Source organism: Acomys minous, assembly GCF_964271855.1.
Source record: "Acomys minous genome assembly, chromosome: 4".
Lineage (NCBI taxonomy): Eukaryota > Metazoa > Chordata > Mammalia > Rodentia > Muridae > Acomys > Acomys minous.
Window position 1 is genome coordinate 20,603,474 of NC_140486.1, and position 20,106 is coordinate 20,623,579.

The 20,106-nt window shown below is 42.3% G+C and overlaps 1 protein-coding gene across 4 annotated transcripts in view; it reads left to right on the plus strand.

The window, feature by feature from the left end:
- Positions 1-20,106, plus strand: part of SPIRE1 (spire type actin nucleation factor 1) — a 115,909-nt gene that overhangs the window by 57,768 nt on the left and 38,035 nt on the right. For all 4 annotated transcript variants that reach the window (XM_084780310.1, XM_084780312.1, XM_084780311.1 and 1 more), the window contains exons 3-6: positions 1,944-2,177; positions 7,520-7,645; positions 17,207-17,284; positions 19,037-19,201. In XM_084780310.1, coding sequence (XP_084636436.1) covers positions 1,944-2,177; positions 7,520-7,645; positions 17,207-17,284; positions 19,037-19,201 — 603 coding nt within the window. The remainder of the gene's footprint in view (positions 1-1,943; positions 2,178-7,519; positions 7,646-17,206; positions 17,285-19,036; positions 19,202-20,106) is intronic.

Sequence of the window (20,106 nt, forward strand, 5' to 3'; positions counted from 1 at the left end):
TCCTAGCTTTTGGGTTGGTGGAAGCCATTGGGTCTAAGTCAATAGATTCCCAGGGTTTTTATCTATTACCCACAGGCTATTAGTGCAGACACAGAGGTGAGGACAAGGTGGGCGCTCCAGGGGGCTAATGTTAGCCCAAGGTGAGGTAACTAACCCCAGGACCCGTATAACATTTCAGTCTTCCCACAGTACTGCAGTTCGGAAGAGTCAGTCCGTCTCTTCAGACGTAGCATCTTTGCTGGAGTTCTCCTTCGCATTTCTGAGAGTCCGAAGCCCTTCATCTCCTTACTGCATTAGACACCCATTCCCCTGCCAGCTTCCTGCAGAATGATTTCTTTTTCTTTGTTTGGTTTTGGTTTTTTTGTAATGTGAAAATGCATCTCTAAGTTCAGTTTTTGTTTGTTTCTATGCTTGTCTGTTTTTACCTTTCTTCTGCTGGTATTTGCTGAGCAACCTGGGTCAGAATAATCCTTCCTGCTAAGAAGAATTTGTGACAGATTTAGTTAGTAGTTTGCTCACTCAGAGCTTCTCCAAGTATGGGGGACTTTGCAGTTCTCCCCTCCTTATGCTTTCCCCCACATCAGTACCTTATTTTTCCACACTCCCTGCTGTCCTCATCCTCCTGGTGTGTGTTTCCGATGCTTAGATTCTCTCTTTCTGGAGTAGTCTGTTCTGTCTTATCTTGACTCTTCTCCCTGCATTACTTCATGCAGAGGCAGCATCTAATCCACCATATTATCCAGAAATATTAAAAAAAAACATAGTTTTATTGCTTCAAAATTAGAAGTTAAGAGTTTTAAATAGTATTATATTCATTTTAAATGGTTATATTATTTTCTTTGGTAACATAGCTTGTAGATTGTGTAGAGTTTGTTGAGTAAATGTTTGAATGCATTTACAGGGTATTGTATATGATGACATTGATGCTGTTGTGTTTACCTCATCTTAAAATTCTTGGGCTAAAAAAATAATACTGTAAAGATTATTTTTAAAAATTATATCATTGACTAAAAGTAGGGTAAAGAAAATGAAGTTTTATGTTGGAGAGATGACTCAGAGGTTGAGAGCACTGGCTGCTCTTCCAAAGATCCTGAGTTCAGTTCCCAGCAACTACATGGTGGCTCACAACCTCTATAATGTGATCTGGTACCCTCTTCTAGTGTACATGCAGGCAGAACACTGTGCATATATGACAGATAAATCTTTAAAAAGAAAAGAAAATGAAGTTTCTTTGTGCAGTCTTGATGTTGGTAACTAGATAAACATTAGAAACGAGTGAATGGAGAGGAAGGTCAGGTAACGTTTATTAAGAACCTCTTATAAACCAGGCGTGGTGGTACACACTTGTAGTCCCAGTACTCGGGAGGCAGAGGCAGGCGAATCTCTGTGAGTTCGAGGCCAGCCTGTCTACAAAGTGAGTCCAGGACAGCCAAGGCTGCACAGAGAAAGTCTCCCATTTGTTTGTGTCATTTGAGAGACGTGTTTCTAATGAGTGGAGCTCAGTGATCAGCCTGTCTGTCAGCATGGAGAGACCTGTAGCTATCTAGGCTTCAGTGAACTTAGAACTGAATATTCAGCCTCACATATTTTGGGGTATCCATGAAAGTTCTAAACACTAGCAGACAATTTTATTTTGGCATTGTAGGAAATCAGCTTGGTTAGGGGTTGTTGTTGTTGTTATTTGTTTTGTTTGTTTTGCATGAGTGGAAAATATTGATCTGAAAATGCAGTATAAGTCTAAGAAAGTATGAAAAGGTCTTGTGGATTGGTTATGCCAAAATCACATCAAAGTTGCTGTTTCAAGTTTTTTTAATTCATGTGGTGGTAAAATGTTAAAATTTCCCAAGTGTTAGCTATGTCTGAAATACTGAACACTTCATACCTTACAGTTAGCCCTCAGCATCCCAGTCCCCTCCACTTACCATCTTGTTGAATGCTCCTAGGTCATTGAATCCCTGGGAATTATTATTTATAAAGCACTGGACTATGGCCTGAAGGAAAACGAAGAAAGGGAGCTGAGCCCTCCCCTCGAGCAGCTCATCGACCAGATGGCCAACACGGCAGAGGCTGACGGGAGCCACGACGAGGGCTACGAGGCTGCAGATGACGGCACGGAGGACGAAGAGGGGGACAAGAGAAGCATCGCAACTATTCGGTCCTATCAAGATGTCATGAAGGTACAGGCCACATAGTGTCAGTCTCTGTGAGTTGTTGTCTCACAGTTTAAAAGTGGCTGTGACAGTGGTTCCCAGGCTCTCTACAGCCTGGATATGGCCTTTTGCTGGGTCACAGCTCTTGGCCACTTCTAGATGTTTCCATGTTGGTCATGTTCCTGTCTCCGAAGCCTGACCAAGCACGATACCATCAGCCGGCTTCTGCATTTCCTGTCTGTGAAGTAGATGGCATCTGTAAGACCGAGTTGGGCCTGTCACACATGGTTTTTGATTTTGGCCTTTCCATAGGATTTGCATACAGTGATAAAATTGAAGTTTTCTTTTTAGTTCAATTTTGCTGCCTACCTGAATTTCAGCCTAGATGTATAGAGATGAAAAGTAAGACAGATTTGACAAATTAACCTTGTGATAGTCTGTTTGGAGTTATTTAGATAGAATCTTTACGAGTTTTGTCTTTGTTTTAATGTGAATCACTTAGGTTTTCACTTTCTCTCCCAGAGGCGGAATGTGGAGAAGCACCTGAGTACAGTGCGTTTCAGCTGCGCTTTGTGCTGTGCACCCGGGTGCCTGTTTCCCAGCAAAAACAGCTCTCAGGGCTCCAAAGGGATTATTCAAGTTAGCATTCTTTCCCCCTTCCCTCGTTTTAAAAGATTTTTTTAAGTGTGACAGAGTGTGTGTGTGAAGCCAGAAGAGGGTGACAGATGCCTTGGAACTGGAGTTACAAGCTGTTGTGAGACACGTACAGTAACTTTTTACAAATTTTATTCATTTTAGATATTTTAGATTTTAAGGTTTATTTTAAAAATAGACACAAAAGGATAGTAGCCTAAGTGAAATAAGCTAGAAAAAAAGAAATACCGCATTTCCTCTCATGTAAAATGAAAACTGATCTGCATATAAACTTGAGCTTAGCAGGGTTAGACTTGTTGGATTTGGTCATTGTGGCCATATCCCTGCATGGAGAAACCCCACTAATGCATACACTTACTGCAGGGTAGTCAAAAATACAATGATTTTTTTAAAAATACAGACATGTTTGGAGGCTGGCAGACCAAACTGCCCTAACCCTGAGGAGACCACTGATGACCAGTGATGTAAAGTGTGACGAGTAGAAGGCATTACGTCAGAAGCAAAGTGTACGTTCTGACAGAGGGTACAGGCGTGGAGGGGGCTGCACCAAGAGCAGAGGAGGACGACAGGGCACATGGAACTGTGGTCTGTACGTTAGTCGGGCACCGTGACTGACGGGCACCAGGCTGCTCTCACACAGCAGGCTTAGAGGACGAGTGAGGACCTTAGAGCTCTTCCTCAACGGCATTAAGTATTGCTGCATTATTTTTTTTTTAGAGGTTCTTAAGCACTTAACAATTGAAATGAATTCATTTTACCTGCTATTTTTTAGATTTGAGCCATTATGCCTGTGAAAAAATATATTAGTAAAAGTATATTAAAGACATATTTTGTAGTTTGGAGGAAATCCATACTTTTACCAGTTCTAGTCTTAGGACTTTTATTTGAGAATATCATAACCTCACTACTTGCTTTTTGGTTTCCATGTTAATCAACCTTGCCTAAAATTTCCCATTTGTGTAAATATCCTGAATGTTCTTTTTGACTGAAAAGAAAAATTGCTGAGATGTTCAACAAGTTCTGAAAATTTGAAACACAAATATCATAAAGGCTTTGTTTATGACAATAGAGACAGACATGAGTCTGGTTCAGTGGGTTAGTAATGACTAATTCAGTTAGCGGTGACTGCTTGGCTTTGTTGAAAGCAAAGACAAAGAATTAGATGAGGAAATGTGACTGCTTTTTCTCCTCTTAAAAAAAAAATCTTAAATACATGTACGTGCGTGCGTGCGTGCATACGTGTGTGATGGTCAGAAGGCTACTTTGTAGAGTCAGTTTTCTCCTTTCACCTTTGCATGAGTTCCAGGATCAAACTTAGGTCATTAGGTATATGCAGAAAGCACCTTTACCTGCTGAGTCATCATCTCACCAAACTGTGATTGCTTTGTTATTGTTAAATGTAGAAACATGAAACTAAGTTGCAGTAATACAAATGATAGGGTTTATAGGATCTTATAAGTTTGTTTTCATTTTAGTGATCAAGATCTCTGAACGTATATCAAATACAACTTCATATTTTATTCACACCTCTTTTTTTATTTTTATTTTTATTTTTATTTTTATTTTTGAGAGACAGGGTTTCTCTATGTAGCCTTGGCTGTCCTGGATTCGCTTTTGTAGACCAGGCTGTCCTCAAACTCAGAGCAATCCACCTGCCTCTGCCTCCCAAGTGCTGGGATTAAAGGCCACCACACCCGGCTTATTCATGCTTCTTGATTATACAGCAAAGAAAGAATATACACAGGTTAAGCATAAACACACTGTGTAATTATCTTTTTCTTTACTCATTGTGGGGCTCTTTGCTGCTGATTCTAGAGCCACATGACTTGCACACACAAATTTACACACGTATCACCTTAAATAGAGAGTACAGTCTCTAGACAGGAGAAATGGCCTCGCAGTGAAGAAGCCTGGCTCATCCTCCGGAGGATCCAGCTTTGCAGTAGTCTTTATAAATGCGGTTTTGTTGGTTTGCTTGTGATGAACATCTTACGCAATTTGATACTGAATTGCTATCTTACAAAAGACATTCTAGAGTTGGGGATTTAGTTCAGGAGTGGAGCACTCGCCTAGCAGAAACAGGCATTGGGTTTGAGCCCCATCTCCAGAAAGAAAATAAAAAAATGTTGAGGGAATAATTTTGAATTTGAGTAGGGTACATTTAAGTTTGGTTTTGAGGTACCCCCACAGAGGCTCTTGTTAAAGGCGTGGTCTCTACCTGATGGTGCTATTAAGAAGTGATTGAATCATAAAAGTGCTATAACTTCATCAATGATTTAGTCCTCTGATGAGACCACAGCTGAATTGGCCTTGTTGGGGGAAGTAGCCCTTTGTGGGGTGCTATTGAAGGGTATTCTCCCGTGCCCACTCTCTCTTTTTGCCACCTGTCCACCACAATACAGCCATATTACTCTACCACGTCTTTTCCTCCTGGTGTTCAGCCTCTCACCACAGGAAGGCTCAGAGCCAACAGAGCCACTGAGCATGTACTAAAACCTATGAAGCTACTACTCAGCCTTAATCTTCGCTCCTTTGCTCTTCTTAGTACTTTGTCACAGCAAAGGAGTAACATAGGAACCTTCTGCGTGGTACAAAAATAAGCTAAGAAACGTGAAAAGCAATAGAGCTACCACTGAACACCTTTTATTCTATTGATGCTTTTGGGGTTTTTCTTAATATTTTGTTTGTTTGTTTTGAGACAGAATCTCATTATGTAGCTTTGGTTGGCTTTGGAATTTACCATGTAGACCAGGCTGGCCTCAAATTTATAGAGTTTCTCCTGCCTCTGCCTCTGGAGTGTTGGGACCTTTGGAGTGTGCCACTACACCCTCTTTTGACTCTTAATAAAATAGTGCTTCACGGAGCCCAGGAGGGCCTTGAACCTTCTGTGTAGTGGAGGATGACCATGGATTCCTGATTTTCCTGTCTCTGCTTACCAAGCAGTAGGATTGATTATAGGTATGCATTCACCTTACTCAGCTCTCTTTTATTCTTTCTTAGAAATTGTTAAAATAGAACAGATTTTTCAGCAATTATATTAATATCTAAATTTTCTTTTAAAAAAGATTTATTTATTAATTATGTATAGAGTATTCTGCCTACATGTGTGCTTGCATGCCAGAAGAGGGCACCAGGTCTCATTATATATGGTCATGAGACACTATGTGATTGCTGGGAATTAAATTCAGGACCTTTGCAAGAACAGACAGTGCTCTTAACCTCTGAGCCATCTCTCCAGCCCCTAATATCTAATTTATTGAAAGATGTTAACAGCTTTCCCCGCCGCCCCTTTTCTCTGTGTAGACCAGGCTGTCCATGAACTCACAGATACCCGCCTGCCTCTGCTTTCTGAGTGCTGGGATAAAGGCATGAGCCACCATGCCTGGCTGTTAACAGCTTTTTTATAGCAAGTGAAGTACTTAAAAATGTGCCTATTGAACATGGACACAATAGTTATTTTATAGAAACATAACATTATTCTTTGGACTCTTAAGACTCTTTGTGGTATAATAAAGGAACAAATCACTGCATCATGTTAAGGTGCATCTCTTACTCACGGCATCTTGGGACACGAGGACCACAGGCAGCCCGAGTTCTCCACCAGCCCCCTGCCCCCTTCTTCCTCCCTCCATTCCCACATCCCCAGACTTCACAAGTGGGACGAGCATGGGCTTCAGAACCTAGGAAAAATATGGTTAGATTCTCCTTGTAGTTAAAAAAAACAAAACAAACAAGCAAAAAACCACGGGAATGATTCAGGGTTATAAGGAGAATGCGTGGAATTGTGCTGTTTATATGACATGCCAAACACAGTATGTGGTGTGATAAATGCTTAGAGAATGGGAGCTGGTTGTCCTCGGTTGGGCACATTGACCCAGTGCAACTTGGAGCGGAAAGGGTTTGTTTCATTTTTCAGGGTACAGTCGGTTGTTGAGGGAGGTCTGGGTAGTAACTTGAGGAAGAAACCATGGAAGAATGTTTTCCTCTTGCTTCCTCTGGCTTGCTTAGCTATTGTTCTTATACAGCCCAGACCCGCCTGCCTAGGGATGGCACTGCCTACTGTGGGCTACGTCCTCTCAGGCAATAAACTAGTTAGGAAATGGCCACAACCAAGACTTGGCCACAGGCCAATGATCAAGGTCATTCTTCAGTTGAAGTTACCTTTTCCCAGGTTTGATTTGTGTCGTGGTAGCAGCTGAAACTATGGCTGCCAAAATGCCTGAGTTATTGTCAATATTTAGCAAGTCCCACCCCACCTCCCTTTTTCTCTCAGACAAAACTTTGACACATGTCCTCTAATTTTCAAATAGTCAGCTTATCCTTGCTGTTAGGTATACTTGACTGAACCATGTTTTCCACATGATTCTGTGGATTGTATCTATGGTCATTTGGTATTTTAAACCTTGGATGACAGAACTTATCTTCCATCTAAAAGGCAAACTACAGCCCAGTGTAGTGGCACACACCTTTAATCCCAGTGCTTAGGAGGCAAAGGTAGGTGGATCTCTGTGAGTTCAAGGCCAGCCTGGTCTACAAAGTGAGTACAGGACAGCCAGGATGACACAGAGAAACCCTGTCTCAAAACAAAAACAAAAACAAAAGAAAGAAAAGAAAAACTATAGATAGGCTGAGTGTGTTTGTTTTAACGGTACATAAAATGCCAGTAATGGCCATATTCTTTTTTTTTTTTCCTTCTTCTTCTTCTTCTTCTATAGATATGTGCTGCTCATCTCCCAACTGAGTCAGAGGCACCGAATCATTATCAGGCAGTATGCCGAGCACTGTTTGCAGAAACCATGGAACTCCATACATTTCTGACCAAAATTAAGAGTGCGAAGGAGGTAGGTACAAATGCTAACTAATATTTATAGACATTGAAATAGGTGGCCAGAATTTTCAGTATTATCCACTTTGTGCTTTTTGGTTTGAGCTTTGTTGTTTTCTTCTTCTAAAGACAAGGTCTTGCTGAACACCAAGGCTGGCCTTGGACTCATGACCCTCTTACCTCAGCCTCTCTAGTTTAGGATTACAGGTGTGTCCTGCCACACATATTCTTGAATGGTAACACTGCGGATCTACTTTATAAAATACAAACTTTCATAAAGCTCCCTTCTAAATGAAATGAACAGTTCAAAATTGGCTTAATCTGTTTCCTGTGGTACTGGCTTTTCGCCTCTTTTCTGCACTTTCATCCACTCTGGGACATTATTAGCACCTCCTTTAGGACACTGTGGATAAGGTCTCCCCATAAGGCCACACTCTCTTCTCATTGTTTAACTGTTGAAATAGACTCCATTAAGATTAGTAGAGGATGCTGGGATTCCGGCTCAGGTAATCTGAACAATTCAGCTATTTTGTTTAGTTACTATTTGCTAATGTCTAAAGATTGAAATGTTACATTCAAAGAGAATTGTTCCAGTTCATTTAGGACAGTCCCATTGTACACTGCATGATGGACGTGAAGATTCTCTGAGATCTTACACAAGCCTTACTTACACAGATCTTACTTGGGGAAGGATGCCTGAAGGGGACAGCTGAGGTGGACTGGCCTCCACATATGGGACCATAGACACATTTTCAGGGATAAATGTATCCTATTTTCCTTGTGCCTCCATGTTTGTTAAGTGCACCATGTGTATGCAGTGCCTGTAGAACACAGGAAAGGACATTAGATCCCCCAGAACTGGAGTTACAGACCATTGTGAGCCACACTTTGGGTCCTCTGCAAGAGCAGCGAGTGCTGAGCCATCTGTATTCTCAATCCATAATTTTTAGTCTCATAGATCTCCTGAAGGGAGCCTGGAGCCACAGCTTTTACCTCTCCCTCCCCCACTCCCTCTTTAGCCCTTGTGTAGCCCTCTCTCTCCTTGCTGGGAGGACTCCGGTGTCCTGCTCTGTCACTTCCCACTTTATGCCCTGAGACAGTGGTCTTTTTCTGAACCTGGAGCTAGGCTGCTGGCCAGCGAGCCCTAGCACTCTTCTTGTCTCTAGCCTGCTACAGTGCTGAGGTTGCAGGCAGGTACCCAGCTTTTTATGTGAGTTCTAGGGCTTTGAACTCGTATCTTCATGCTTGTGCAACAAATGTTTTTACCCACCGGTCCCTCTCCTTACCCCAGGGACATGTATTTTTAAAGCATTTATTTGTTTGCTTATTGATTTTTAACTCTCAAATTAGAAAATGTAGATGAGGATGTAATAGTTTCGTTATTAAAAAGAACAGTGTATAAAATTGTTCACTTTTGACTTTCCAATCTGTTACACTGAAAAATGAATAGGCCCTTTTGCTCTTTCATATCTCGGATTTTTTCTAAAGTTGTCCTGGAGATGGAAATACTTTCCTTCTGGGTCAATACTAATAGCTACTACTGTTTAAGAAAAGCATTATTCAGGCCTGAGAAGATAGTTTGATCAGGAAAGTACTTGCCACACATTCATGAGGACATGAGTTCAGAAGCCCAGTGTGCAGGCATGGTGGCACATGCCTGTAATACTAGCACTAAGGAGGTCAAGGCAGGACAATCCCTTGGGCTTGTTGGCTAGCTAGTCTTGCCTAATTGGTGAGCTCCAGGTTTATTAAGAGGCCTTGACTCAAAACAGGAGAGTGATGGAGGAAAATAGCAAATATTGACCTATGGTCCCTATACACACAAATAGCCGTGTTCACCTACATACACATATGCACATACCCACATGCACACCCTCCAGAATTAATAGTATGTTTCTAACGTCTAGTCTTTCAGATGTTGAAACAATTCTCACATGTGACTTTGTAGAAACTTGTCATCAAGTTCTTACAAATGATTTACTATCCTAGTTTAACAAAACGCTAAGATGAGAAGATGACCTCTAGATGCCAGATAGTGTTTAATTACTTATAGTTCGCCAGGCAATGAAGTTCTGGAGCAAAGAATTAAATTGGAAATAAGAATGGCTCCTTAAGATATGTTTTAGACGTTATATCCACATTTTACACTCTGTCATCACAGTTATTACTGAGAAATGTTACTTGGTAACTTACATGCATTGTTTTACTCTGTCCTGTGTAAGCAATTATGACTTCATGATGAAGTCTTTTATCTCAATTTATCTTGAATATGACTATGACTGAAATATCTTTCTTATAATAGAACTTATATGTGCATATGGGAAACACTCTTGGAGAACATTTTTGGAATTGGCTCAGCTATTATGAAATAGCTTTTGTCTGGCTCGTAAATACTACAACCACATTTTAGAATTTGAAAGTTTGGCTTTTCAGAAAATCGATTGTAAATGTTTCCAATCTCCCTGTCTCTCATCCAGCAAAGACCAAACCCAGCTGTGTCACAGTGCAGACTACATGTTAGCTCACACTGAGATGCTTGTTAGTGATCCGATTTCTGCTTGAATAGATTCAGAGAAATGAAGCCGCAGACATCTGTCTCTCCCATACTAAAGTGCATGTTAGTCAGCTCTCGCCCTCTCCTGGCCTGCCCCTCCCTCGGGTCCGTTCCCAACACTTCTAGCAATACTAACTGTGACGTTTAAGTTGGCTAGATATTTATTTCCAGTCCTAAAGTGGATCTGTATCCCTCCAAATGGTGAACATACCACTTTTTGACACACAGAATCACACCAGATGTCTCTGTGAATGGTAGCCATTTGTTCATCTTAATTAGGCCATTTATCATTCGTTACCTTCGAGGTCCTCGTTGCTGCCTTGTGCTTTCTTTGTTTGTAAATGCTGGTGAGCATGCTCACTTTCCCAGCAACATTGAAATACTCTCTGCCCAGAGTACCCCCCCATCACTCGCCCCCCCTTTAAAAGTGTTCCTCAAGAGCACTCTGCATAAAAGATCATGAAAGAGCTCTTCCAAATACCCATATGCAGAGAAAATGACACATGGGTTGAAATGGCTACCAAGACGACAAAACGGTGATCTTTACAATGCAAGAGAGACTGTTCAAAGGGAGCACGCTCATGTGAGCGGACACTGAACCCAGTGGAAGGAATTGTACTCTTGAGTATTTGGTGTGTGTGTGTGATTTACAAAGTACATTTTGTTTATTTGTTTTTGAAGATGCCAATAACCAAGTATGCTAGCATGGAGATCTTATGATTGCTAGCTGAGAACGGTTTCACCAGCAATGGCAAGAGTTAATTGGCATGTGTGGACTCCCAATTAGAGCTTCCTCACCGCAGTCCAGGCATAGGCTGGCATCTGCCATTACATTTATGCAAAGAAAAAAATTAATTCAGAAGCTAAAATAGAGTCAACAAGAGTACAGAAGCTCATCTCTGAAATAAGACCAATTTTTAGTTTACTTTCAATTTCTTTTTTTGTTAACTAGAAAACCAGAAGCTTCGGGTCACATATTTAATCAAGCTTGTACAGTTGCAGTATTTATAGACTCACAGCGATTTCATGGATTTGTTTTGAGTCAGGACTTTAATCTCATGAAGACATTAGAAAGAGGTGCCATCTGGTGAAGCCAATCTGTTAAGAGTGAAATTTCGGTGGTGAAATGTGGGTTCATAATCACATTTTTCACTACTCATTTTAATCAGCTTTCTCCCTCTCCTGGCCTGTCCCTCTCTCGGGTCCATTCCCAACACTTCTAGCAAAACAAGCGTGACGTTTAAGTTGGCTAGAAATTTATTCTCAGGCCTAAAGTGAATTATGCAAGTTGTTCATGCACTCAGTCAGCTCAAGCACACTACCTACCTGGTTACCAAGTCTCTGCATATGAACCAGGCTTCCTCTGGTATTAAAATCCAAGAGTTCTTTTATATTTTTGGCTTTGAGCCTAGTCTTTAATGGCTGAGCCATCTCTCCAGCTCCAAAAGTTCTTTTTTTTTTTGCTCTAATCTGCTCTGCTATGTTATATTATGGTTTGTTTGGTTTTGGAGAGAAGGTTATGCTGTGTAGCACTGGCTGTTTTGGAACTCACTCTGTAGATCAGGCTGGACTCAAACTCAGAGGCCTGCCTCAGCCTCCCAAGTGCTGTGATTAAAGGTGTGTGCGACCACCGCCTGGCTAAAATCTAAGTGTTCTTATTGTGACCATTCTACAGATGACAAAAACAGTTGAGAATTAGATTAGACATGTGACGTCACACAGCTGGAAACATCTGATAACTGTGTGTGTGTTACTGTAAAGACACATAAGCACAGCTAGAAGGTGAGAGAGTGTTGCTCGGTGCAGTGGCGCATGACTTTAATCCAGCACTTGGGAGGTGGACACTGGCAGATCTCTGAATTTGAGGTCATCTTAGTCTGCATAGTGAGTTCCAGGACAGCCAGGGCTACCCCGAGAAACCCTGTCTTGAAAAAAACAAAACAAAACAAAAAGACACAAGATGTTCTTGGGCTTGTAATTTATTTTAGCAGTAGGGAGGTAGGAGCTTGATCCCAGTGAAGTAAAGGAAAGGCGTATTTAAAAAAACACACACCTATATTAAGTAAAAAATGTGTAAGAGAATACTTTTTTTAAAAGGGTGAATAGAATGACCATAAAGTGGGGGAGGAGGTCCCCCTCAGTCTTAGACCTGGGGGAGGGGAATAGGGTGAAAGCAGGAGGGAGGGAGGAACGGGACGATACAAGTGATGGGATAACAATTTAATTGTAATCTGAATAAACTAATAAAATTAAATTTTTTTTAAAGGGGTGAACAGAGGATGACCATAGCAGGATTTAAAGCGATAGTGTTTGGAGTCAGTCTGTGTAGTTACTGCTTCTCATGCCATTCCACCACAGGACTAAAGGTCAGGGAAGCGGGACTTGATATTCCTGGAATTACATGAACATAGTAAATCATGACTTTGGATTGCTAGGCCTCTGCTGCACCTGTATAATCTGGCATTTTGCTCTGCTACACCTCCTGAATTTGTTATCTTTTGGCTTATGGTTGAGCAAGCTGTAGTGCTTCCTGTGGCATCAGCCTTTAAATGACAAGAACATGATAGGAAAAACTTCGTTTCTGTTGTACCTGAGCAACCCCATGCTGACCTCTCAATTACATGTGGGCAAAGGAGCATTGGACTACCAGTCCCTGATGATTTTTCTCAGGCGTTGAGATTTCAAGCCAGTTCCTTTTGATGCTGGTTGATCTTGCTGGCCTGATTAATATTGTAATCATATCCAAACACAGTGGGTTCTTTTCTTGGTGACTGCAAAGCCAGTGAGCTAGAAGGTCAGAGAATAGAGGAAGGTTTACTGCCTGCAATCAGCCAGGAGACCACTGTAGTTGTCTGAAAGCAATGAGTGCCTCACACAAAGGAAGCATGCAGATTGTGTTCAGGAGGCCTGTGTGTGCTTATGTACAAAACCGTTTGGGGTGGACACAGTGCTTAAGAAGTACGTTACTGGGCCCTGTTCAGTTTAAGAGGGAAGGGTGCCGGATTCACCCCTGCACCTGTCTGGCTCAGTGCTATAAGGCACAGCCACACCACCTTGAAGTAAGAGGGACAAGAACACTTCTGCGGGTGTCAGCTTGCATTATAAAGATGGCCGACAGGAACTCTTATGGGCACCCTTAACTTTTCCCAAGAAATCTTTAGCTGAAACAAAAGAAAGGATACTTTGAAGGTGTGTTCACATTCAAGCTTGCCCTTATTCATGTGACATAACTACTTCATTCTTCTGTAGATCTTAGCAAAGAATTTCTTTTTTATTATTTATTTATTATTTATTGGCTGAATGTAACACTTAAACATAGTATGAGCTCAAATTAAGTATTTTCCTGAACAGGCACATATATCTCTACCCCAAATTCTCTCATAGGATTTTGAATTTAAAGGCCAGAGATTTCCTCTGAATAATTTTCCCTCAGATTGAATTACTCCAGTTAAAGTTGACTTTATTAAAGTGCGCCACCACTTTAAAATGTCTTAATTTATTTATTGAACAAATGTTAAGAGCTAACCTTGTACAAAGCACTGTGCCCGATATTTGAGGATCCACCACTGAACAAAGTAAACATTACAAATGCTGCTCTCATTGGAGGAGGTAGACAGAAAACGCACAGACCCGTGTATCACGCAGGGCAGGATGGTCCCTGGCAGCTGTAGACTGGGTTAAGTGCTAGAGGCCAGGGTAGGGCTGGTGTCAGGGTTTGAGGAGTCTGAAGGCCAGGAGAGGATTCATGTGGTTGGTACCTGAGGTGAGCGCTGCACACATAGGGAGCCCTCAGAGCAGTTGCCGAAGGCCGGAGCAGTGGGAAGTGGGCTCCTTCCCTCCCAGTGGGCTGTGCAGGGCTGTGAGGTGGGGTCCCAGGGTGCCCGGGAGCTGCTCACCTCCTAGACCCATCTTGTAGCATTGTAAGACTCTTTCACTCTATACAGTAATATACACTCTCGGCCATTAATCCTTTTTGCAGAGAACTTCAACACCACCAGGGGAACCCATCACAGGCTTCTGCCCACTCGGCTGTGATTTTGATACTGCATGGAGGTTGCACACTTCAGGCTTTACTGTTGAATCACCAGAGATATATTTTTTAAAATACCTGATTAAGTTATAGGGCAACAAAAAGCAGAGATTTCGAATATCAGGAATACTGTTCACCGGGCCGGTACATCTTAAATGATAGAAAATGAAGAATCCTGATTTAGTAATAATGATTTCTATTCAGATTTTGATGTAAGGTCATGCCACTTTCTGGAAAGACCACTTAGCAATCATAAATTCTATTCTTTTTCCTTGTGTGTGACTAGAATTACAAGTATTCCTACAGGTTTCTTTTAACAAAATAGGTAGAACTTGAACCTACTTCACGAGCTATTTTGTGAGGACTGTCTCAGCCAGGGTGAGGTGGGACAGCTGCCCAGTGTTCTCACCACCTTGCAGACACCAGCCTGCATTATCTGGGAGCCTGGGCTGCATCCCTCTGATCCCTCTGTTTCAGGCCTGCTCTGCACTCATTGCCGAGGCCACAGATGTGGGACCAACCCTTATGAGGCTCAGTTCCTCTATAATGTGGAGTAGGGTAGACGTGGGTTGTCGCATATTAGCTGCCAGGACCCTACTCTAGGCAAGACTAGTATGCAGAATATCAGGGGGGGCCAGGCTTTGGATAAGCGGAAGGCTTAGAGCTGAGAAAGCACAGGAACCATCTGAAACTCTGTGAAGTTGCTTTTCTGAAGAGGCTGCAGATGCAAAATTGAGTATGTTTCATTTACTGTGATTTAAGTTTTGGTATATTCTATGGTATAATGAATTATGACTTGTTGTACTTAGGAAATTCAGGGAATGATGCTGGGTCCCCTATTTTTATGCGAAGCAGGGTGTCAATAATTTAATGTGGCACTTCTTTTAATACTTAGAAATAGAGGTGAGTAGTGGCCAGAAGATGGCAACTCGGACAAGGCCGCAGACACAAAGAACAGCGTGGGTCTTCTTACAGCGCCTCAGAAGGCATCTTGACTTTTAAAGAAATTGTATAAATATCTGAAATAACTAGAAATGGGTTGGGTTTTTTTTCCCTTTTGTTTTCCCCTAGGGAGAGAAGAATATATTTCTTTTTTTTTTTTTTTTTTTGGTTTTTTGAGACAGGGTTTCTCTGTGTATCCCTGGCTGTCCTGGACTCACTTTGTAGACCAGGCTGGCCTCGAACACACAGTGATCCGCCTGCCTCTGCCTCCCGAGTGCTAGGATTAAAGGCGTGCGCCACCACGCCCGGCTTGTGCCACCACGCCCGGCTATTTCTTATATCACATCTTTACTGTTCAGAGTATTTTTTCCCCCAGCATTAACACTTCTTTATTAGGCTTTTTTAAAAGCTTGTAGTGTTATCTTCATTTTTTCAGATGGATAATATGAGATGTTGGGAAGCTAAAAATAAGTGGTTTGGAAATGTTTTGTTTATACATTATATAAAACAAGCTAGGTTTCATACAGTACATTTATTTATTTTTATATAGTACATTTAAATCCTATCTCTGGACAAGCAGAGCAATAACTCAGACCCAGGTAAAGCGTTAAGATTAAATTGCTGTTAGGAGGCTTGGAATACGGTGGGTTTATAACTGACTTCTAAATATGCTTTTCAAATTGTTCCTTACCTTTATTTGTGTGTGTGCACGTGTGTGTGCGCTCACATGTGCGCATATACACACTCATGTGTGGAGGTCAGGACAACCTGCTAGAGTGAGTTTTCTCTTTCCACCATGTGCGTCCTAGAGATCTCCTCAGGTCATTGGGCTTAGTTAAGGCATCTTACTGTCCCATATGCTCTATTACTCAGTCCTTTCTTACAAGTGGCAAATGTAGGCTTGGTGCTATTTAAAAGGCATTTTATTAATTGAAGTTTATCAATAAATTGCTTGATAAATATTGTTAGTTGCTTTTCCTGTTGCTGGGCAACATACCTGACAAAAACAACCCAAGGAAGGAAGGTTTGTTCCTTCGTGTGTGTAGTCAGTCATGACAGGGAGCCCGGCAGCAGGAGCACGAGGCAGAGCTGGTTATGTTGCAGCCACATTAGGAAGTCCAGAGATAGCACACACCCCTCTGTGTGTGTGTGTGTGTGTGTGTGTGTGTGTGTGTGTGTGTGCGCGCGCGCGCGCGTGCGCTCACTGGCACACTGCTTTTCTCCCTGTTGTGTCCTCCTGGAACACCAGCTTGTGGAATGGTATAACCCACATTTAAAGTAAGTTTTTCTACCTCAGTTACCCTAATTTTTAAAACCACTCTAAGACATGCCAAGAGATTTATTTCCATGGTGATTCTAAATCCCATCATGTTGACAATCAAGATTAACATCACAAATGCACACCAAGCATCCATAAGTTCCCAAGCTCATGTCAGCTCTGTGGTGGACTTGCGCTTCAGGAAGGCTAGAGGGCAGCCACAGATGAGTGTGAACCTTGCATGAAGCTAAGAGCCCAGATATGTAGACTTTGCAGTAAAGGGAAGAAAGGCGGGCCTGTCTGAGGAGCTGCTTTCAATTGAACCTGGTATCTGCAGAAGAAGAGGGAAGGTGTGGCGTTGCCCAGGCCAGAGACTTGTCTCATGAGCCATGCTGTTTTCAGTTCATGAAAAGAAGAGAATGGGCAGAACAGTGGTGGCGCACGCCTTTAATCCCAGCACTCCGGAGGCAGAGGCAGGCAGATCGCTGTGAGTTCGAGGCCAGCCTGGTCTACAAAGCAAATTCCAGGACAGCTAATGCTGTTATATAGAGAAACCCTGTCTTAGAAAAACCAAAAAGAAAGAAAAGGAAAGAGAATGTACATTAAAATAATTAAAATCAAGAAAAGAAAATAACACTCATGAGATTTAATTTACTATCTCCTTCATTGGTACTTCTGTCTATATTTTACTTCTGTCTATATTTTATCTAAAGATAACTATTTGGAGTTATAATTTGAGAAGTAGCTTAATACAATTTTTACATTGGTTTTCAAATTTTATTTTAATCGGTAGAATCTTAAGAAGATTCAAGAAATGGAAAAGAGTGATGAACCTAGCACAGATCTGGAGGACCTGAAAAATGCGGACTGGGTAAGGAAATGGACAAATTTTCTGATCAATTTAGCTTTTACAAATAGTGTATGCTTGATTTTACAAGTGAATATTTTCATTATAAAAATATCCTACTTTGATAGAGCTGCTGCCATTGTGACTAGAAATACTGGTATTAACATTTATAATTGTAAATACCTTAAATAATGCTCATGTACTCAAAAATCAAAGCTCTGTGTAGCCTTGGTTGGCATGATGCTTGCTGTGTAGTTTGCCTTCAGTTCTGAGTTTGATCCGCAGAACCCACACAGGGTAAGGAGAGAACTGACTCCTGGAAGTTGTCATCTGGCCGCCATAGGCATGGCCTGGCACACAGACGCTCACACACATACACACAAAATACATAAATAAATGTACATTTTTTAATTTAAAAAAATTTAAAGGTAGAAGGAGAGAAACTGACTTTACAGAGTTGTCTTATGACTTACATATGGGGGGTGGGAGGCGTATCCACACACACACATCACACCTCTTAATACTCGTAATAAATCAGTTAAGTTTTGAAAAATATTAATCCAAATTACAGAAATTACTGACCAGTACTTCACAAACCTCAAGGGGGAGCGCAGTTCTTTTGACCTAGATTACTGCTGCTCCTTCCCAACATCAATCAGGTGAATTATCTAGAAAGATAAAGAGTGAAAAGAGAAGAAAGAGCGGAGAAATTGGACATGTTTAAAGGCAGGCCATCAAGGGGCTCTGTGCCTAGAGGTACTGGAGGCCCAGCCTGGTGACCTGAGTGCCATCCTCAGGAGAGTGGAAAGAGAATGATTGCTTTGGAGGACTTTCTTAGAAATGTAATCATTTGTTTTACATAGAAAAATGTTTCAGCGTTGCAGACAGGACCTAGAAACTCACACATACTGACGACCAGCTCTGTCAGGGAGTGACATGGCTGGGTGTGGGGAATTCTTAGGACTTGGCTTCATAATAAATACATTTAGACAGCTATTGAAGTCACATTAACTTTGACAAGGTACATTTTAATTAAATACTGTATTGATTGACTTGGCACTGAAGTAGACAGTGGTGGACGATAAGACAGGAGAACAAACGGATTAAGGAATAATAAATACACATTTTAGTATGTGTTATACTAAGTGTTTTGATGTCTCATTTTATTCTCAGAACTCTTGATGGTGGATAGAGCAACTTATTTCTAGATAAGAAAATTGATTATAGGGTGTGTAATAGATAACATAAAATCATCATTTTGAGCATTATATATATATAAAGCACAAGACATCAATTCTTCATTATTACCTATTTTTTATTGATGAGATGAACTCAGAACAAGTGCCTGTCCCTAGCAGCTGTAACCACAGCAGTGCTGTGACACTGACAGGACACCGGCTAAAGTGTAAAGTAGTGAATTCACCATATACAGGGCAGCCTGGGAGCTCTAGTGTGCCCAGGAACAGAGTCAAAGCAGGCAGGCACACACATGCACACTTGGACATGCACATGCACACAGATGCACACATGCACCATATGGCCAAACCCAAAGTCAAGGTGTGGGGAATCCACCCTTTTGGTAAGCAGAGTCTCAAAGTGGTATATATTGGAGACAGGTATTTTAATGCCACCTACTGACTTTCTGCCCATCCCATGATATCCTAAAATGTAATGTTTCCTTTATTCTGTGTTTTATAATCCACGTCTTACCTTGACTCTCGGTGAGTGTAACCATGGATTTATTTATTGGTAACCGTCCATCCTTGGTTCTTTCAGGCACGGTTCTGGGTGCAGGTGATGAGGGATTTGCGAAATGGGGTGAAACTTAAGAAAGTTCAACAGCGGCAGTACAACCCGTTGCCCATTGAGTACCAGCTCACCCCTTATGAGATGCTCATGGATGATATTCGGAGCAAAAGATACACCTTGAGAAAAGTAATGGTAAGCACTCACTGGTTGCCTATAGCTGACGTGTGAGCAATGGGCCAGTCGGGTGGTATTTCTTCTCATAAAATATTTGATCACTGAAGAAAACTTGGAAAATACATTAAGCTCAAAGAAGGAAAGTTTTCATAGCCAAGAGAAATTATCACATTGCTTTGCCATTTGCATTCATACTCATCCTTTCCCTCCCTCCCTCCTTCCCTCCTTCCCTCCGTCCCTCCCTCCCTCCTTCCCTCCCTCCCTCCCTCCTTCCCTCCCTCCGTCCCTCCCTCCCATCTTCCCTCCCTCCTTCCGTCCCTCGCTCCCTCCCTCCCTCCTTCCGTCCCTCCTTCCCTCCCTCCCTCGCTCCCTCCCTCCCTCCCTCCCTCCTTCCCTCCCTCCCTCCCTCCCTCCCTCCCTTCCTCCCTCCCTCCCTCCCTCCCTCCTTCCCTCCCTCCCTCCCTCCTTCCCTCCCTCCGTCCCTCCCTCCCTCCTTCCCTCCCTCCTTCCGTCCCTCGCTCCCTCCCTCCCTCCTTCCATCCCTCCTTCTGTCCCTCGCTCCCTCCCTCCCTCCCTCCCTCCTTCCCTCCCTCCCTCCTTCCCTCCCTCCCTCCTTCCCTCTCTCCCTCCCTCCTTCCCTCCCTCCCTCCTTCCCTCCCTCCCTCCCTCCTTCCCTCTCTCCCTCCCTCCCTCCCTCCCTCCCTCGCTCCCTCTGTTTTCTGGTGGCTTTTATTGTTCTTGTTTATTGAGACAGAGTCTTGCTGTGTTGGGCTGGCTGCCCAGAACCCACTGTGTAGACCAAACTGGCTCAAGATGGTCCTCCTGCCTCTCCATCTGCTTCCTGGGTGCCAGTGTTTCAGGCATGTGCCACTGTGTCTAACTTAATCAATCCCCACTCTTATTTCTGCATTTTATTAGACCCA